Genomic DNA, 3,914 nt, shown 5'->3' on the forward strand with positions numbered 1-3,914 from the left:
CCTCGTATCTTAATTTGGAAATTTCTTTTAAATTGTTCATATTAGTTTATCTCTGCATAGTTTGACGAATTCTTTTTATGGTTAATTTTGTTCGACTTTGTGAGTGTAAATGTTCTCGCTGCATCTGCTTCTCTTAAAAATTATTACTGCCTTCTCTCTGAGTAGATGTGGTTTACAGACGTACTATATCTTATTTGAAAAATGATATGCACAAGGAAAAAAACTCAATGAAAACCTCAAGGATAGACACATAAAATGATGGGGCCCACAAAAAGTGAAATGGTGGGCCATGACTTTATGTGTCTATCCTTGAAGTTTTCATTGAGTTTTTTTCCTTGTACATATCATTGCTCATCTTATTTTATGTAGAGAAAGAGCTCAATACGCAATTTTTTGCTAGTGTTACGTCTTCAGGCAACGGCCAATTGACAACAAGTAGTGCAATTGCCCCAATTCCTGTGCTGTCATCATCGTCATCCATGTATGTCTCGTAGGCATTTTTGTTGTGTTTGAAAATGAAGGTTTACTCTTGGTTGACACTGAAATTGAAGCATTTGCTACTTGATATTTGTTCATGTTTCAAACTAATAACTTGTAGTTCTTTCTCACAGTCATGAGTGAACTTGTTTCTTTTATAGCATATATGTTTGTGATACTTGCATGAGTCATCATTTCCTTTTAATCCCCCTGGGAAATTGTAGGGGTTCACCACTATTTTGGATTGGAGTTGGAGTTGGTCTGTCAGTCATTTTTCAAGTGGTGAGTCTGTTCATACTTCTTGGATAAGTTTTGCTTTTGTTTTATGAAGATTTCTTCTTTATCTTACTGAAAAGCATGTTAATGGTGTGACAGGTTGCAAATAGATTAAAGGTGAGTCCCTTTGCAGCTTGTACCCTTTGTAAGATTATCTCTATCCTAAGAATCTTATTTTCAGTTAGAAAGTGCTTGATATTAGAAATTTATTTCTAGATTGTGTGAATTTCTTTGGAAGTTGGCTTAACATGTTGTCATTGGTTTGTGAAAGTACACTGTCCAGGTCTCTTTTGGAAATAACAAGATGATCTTCCTATCCTTAGAAAGGTTTTGCACATTCTTGGCTTCCTTTTGTTAGTGCTTTGTATATCGTGAATAAGAAAATGCTCATATCATAGGGCAGTTATACCATGAAATAGGTTGGGATGATATGTTCATCTTTAAAGGGCACTAATATATTTTATGGTTGGAAGAGTTCAATTAGATAGAGGTAGACCTCAATGATTTTTAATCTTCTTAATGGATTTGAATATTACTAGTGATACGCTAAAAGTGATATGCTTTAGCGTAGAGCTCAATGAAGTGAGAAGATTCAGAAGATAGCCTTGTTTGGTTGTTGAAAAAATGTCTATTAGTTTTTCCCACTTTTTTTCATGAAAGAGAAGAGATATTGTTAGAGGTTTCTCACTATTAGTTAACTGTTTTCTTTTTTTCTGAATTAACTTTGGACACAATGTTTGAATCTCCAGTTTATTGCCTATGATTATTGAACCTGCAAAGTAATAAATAACTAATGGGAAAATGAATTATTTTTTGAAATGTGATTATTGTACTTGCAAACCAGTAAATATCACTGAAAAACATTTTTATTTCATTACAATTTCAAATTGTCTTCTAAATTATTCTATTTGCAATTGCAGTGTTTTCTACTTGCTTCTCTTGTGTCATTTGTGTGGGCACTGGGAACAATATAGCATGGTTGTCAATATTGGTATCAATATCAGGCATTCAAAAAACTTAGGTATCAGCTATATTGTGTCTTGTGTCTTTTAATTGCATTTCGTATATATTGTGTAATTAAATTTTTAATTATATATCAGTGATATTTATTATTTGATAAATCTTTAATCTAGATCAATTCATTGTTAAAGACTTCTGTTGCTGCTTCATTTTTTTACTCAGGTCATGGCTTTTGCTAGCCCGAACTATTACTTGTATAGGTCGCATTAATAAACGTCCATTCTTTTAACCCAGAATTATTCTGGGGTCCCAAACCTATCCTTAGTTAATCCAGCTTGTCCTCAGGTTTATGTTTTTTTTTCATTTCTACCCTTTCTGAGCCTGCCATTGGTTGAGCTGGGTTAAACTCAAATGATGGAGTTACGCTGAGGAAACGTTTGATTAGGTTACAAATAACTAAATCATAGTTGAAGGTCCAGTTATAGAAATGCTGGTGGTTCTAATTAAATAAGGTATCACATTTAGTGAATACACCATATTAAATTGGATAGTGTCCACAGCATATTTGGCTATAGTACAATAGACAACCCAAAGCTTCCAAATACTGTGTTAAATTTGTTAAAGAAACCATCCTTACTAAATCCCAAAAATTTGTTTAGTTGGAGCCAATAAACTAGTTTGAATCTCTGCTAGGGATACTCAAAGCAGAGTAGCAAACAGAACATTTGAGTCCTAAATTTAAAGGCATTGGACATGATATAAAAGAATTATCATAGAGATATTATGTTTTATACCTTCTATCTGTATGAGACATATTGTCTTATGTAAAATTCTGCAGCATTTGTGGATGTTTCTCCAGAAGAACTATTTCACAATGAACGTTCCTTTATGAATGAGGTATCAAAGGCAAGCCCAATGGAGACTCAATCAACTAAGGAAGTAAGTATGCAATGCTAGGAATAAGCTATGTTGTATTTCAGTATTATTGTTAATTTATTGCTGAATTATTATCTCCTGCCTATTGAAGATACAAACGAATGGAACTGTAAAACAGAATGCAAGTTCTTCAACCGAACAACCTGATTATCGTAAGTGACATTGGATGATTTTTTTTGTTTTGTTTTTCATGTATACATTTATTTATACATTTTCCTGCTATCTATTGCACATTGGAGAAGTTGTGGTTCAGTTCATGTCTTACACTTTTTTTTCTTTTACAATCAGAATTTTCTTGGAGAGTGCCATTTTCTCACGCTTGTATAAGTTTTTTATTGAAACTGTCATCATATATAGTAGTTGAAAATTATGAAATGCATCTGCACAAGAGCTTATTTAAAATGCTCCAGTTAGTCGTATCCTTTTGACTTCCTAGTAAAATATATTTGATTTGTGAGCAATAGTTTCTCCAGCTTATTAATTTTCACTACTGCTTATTAGTGACTTCTTATCAATCTTATTTAAAATTCTACAAGCTTTCTTTAGGAAGTTGGCAATTTTCCACTATTGGTTAAACTCATATTCTAAACGTTTCATTTTAGCTTTCTTTTTGCAAATACTATATGCATTTTAGAATGGAGAAATACTGTATGCATTTAGAATGGAGAAATTGCAAGCTTTCTCTGCATATTAGAAACTGCACAGTTTGAAGAATGCAATTTAGAAACTGCATGCATTTTAGAATGTAGTTTGAAGAAATGTTGCCTTTCTGCAAGCCAAGCTTTCTTTCTGCAGTTTGAAGAAACGTTGCATTTCTGCAACAACAGTGCTTTTTGCAAGAAAGCGTTTGCAGAGAAGAAAGTGTTTCATTTCTGCAAGCTTTCTTTCTGCAGTTTGAAGAAACGTTGCATTTCTGCAAGCTTTCTTTCTTTCTGCAAGCATTTCATTTCTGAGTAATGAGTTTTGGTTCATTTATAGAAAATAGCTAGTAGAAGTAATTTTTTGGTTCAAACTATTGACTGTAATTTTTTGTTTATATTTCAGGCCGACAATTCAATCTGTTCAAAGCTCACAAAAATCCTAGATAAAATCCAATTGCTTATTCCTGTAATAAATTGAGAAAGACAAGTTATTTCTTTAGTATTGTGGTAGTAATTATTGTATTGTTTTGTCCCGTTCTCAAGCCGATAATAATTTTTGAGTGTAGCTAGTAGAAGTAAACAGATTGTTGGCTTCGAGGTCGGCTAGTTATTTTGTGCTCTTTT

At 32.7% G+C, this 3,914-nt stretch overlaps 1 protein-coding gene across 1 annotated transcript; it reads left to right on the forward strand.

The window, feature by feature from the left end:
* Positions 1-336: 336 nt before the first annotated feature.
* LOC121975908 lies at positions 337-3,914 on the forward strand. Its single transcript, XM_042527840.1, has 8 exons — positions 337-481; positions 702-759; positions 853-870; positions 1,037-1,080; positions 1,674-1,774; positions 2,552-2,652; positions 2,741-2,801; positions 3,694-3,914. Coding segments are annotated over exons 1-8 (429 nt in total). The 5' UTR covers positions 337-479; the 3' UTR covers positions 3,738-3,914.

Source organism: Zingiber officinale, chromosome 4B, assembly GCF_018446385.1.
Source record: "Zingiber officinale cultivar Zhangliang chromosome 4B, Zo_v1.1, whole genome shotgun sequence".
Classification (NCBI taxonomy): Eukaryota; Viridiplantae; Streptophyta; class Magnoliopsida; order Zingiberales; family Zingiberaceae; genus Zingiber; species Zingiber officinale.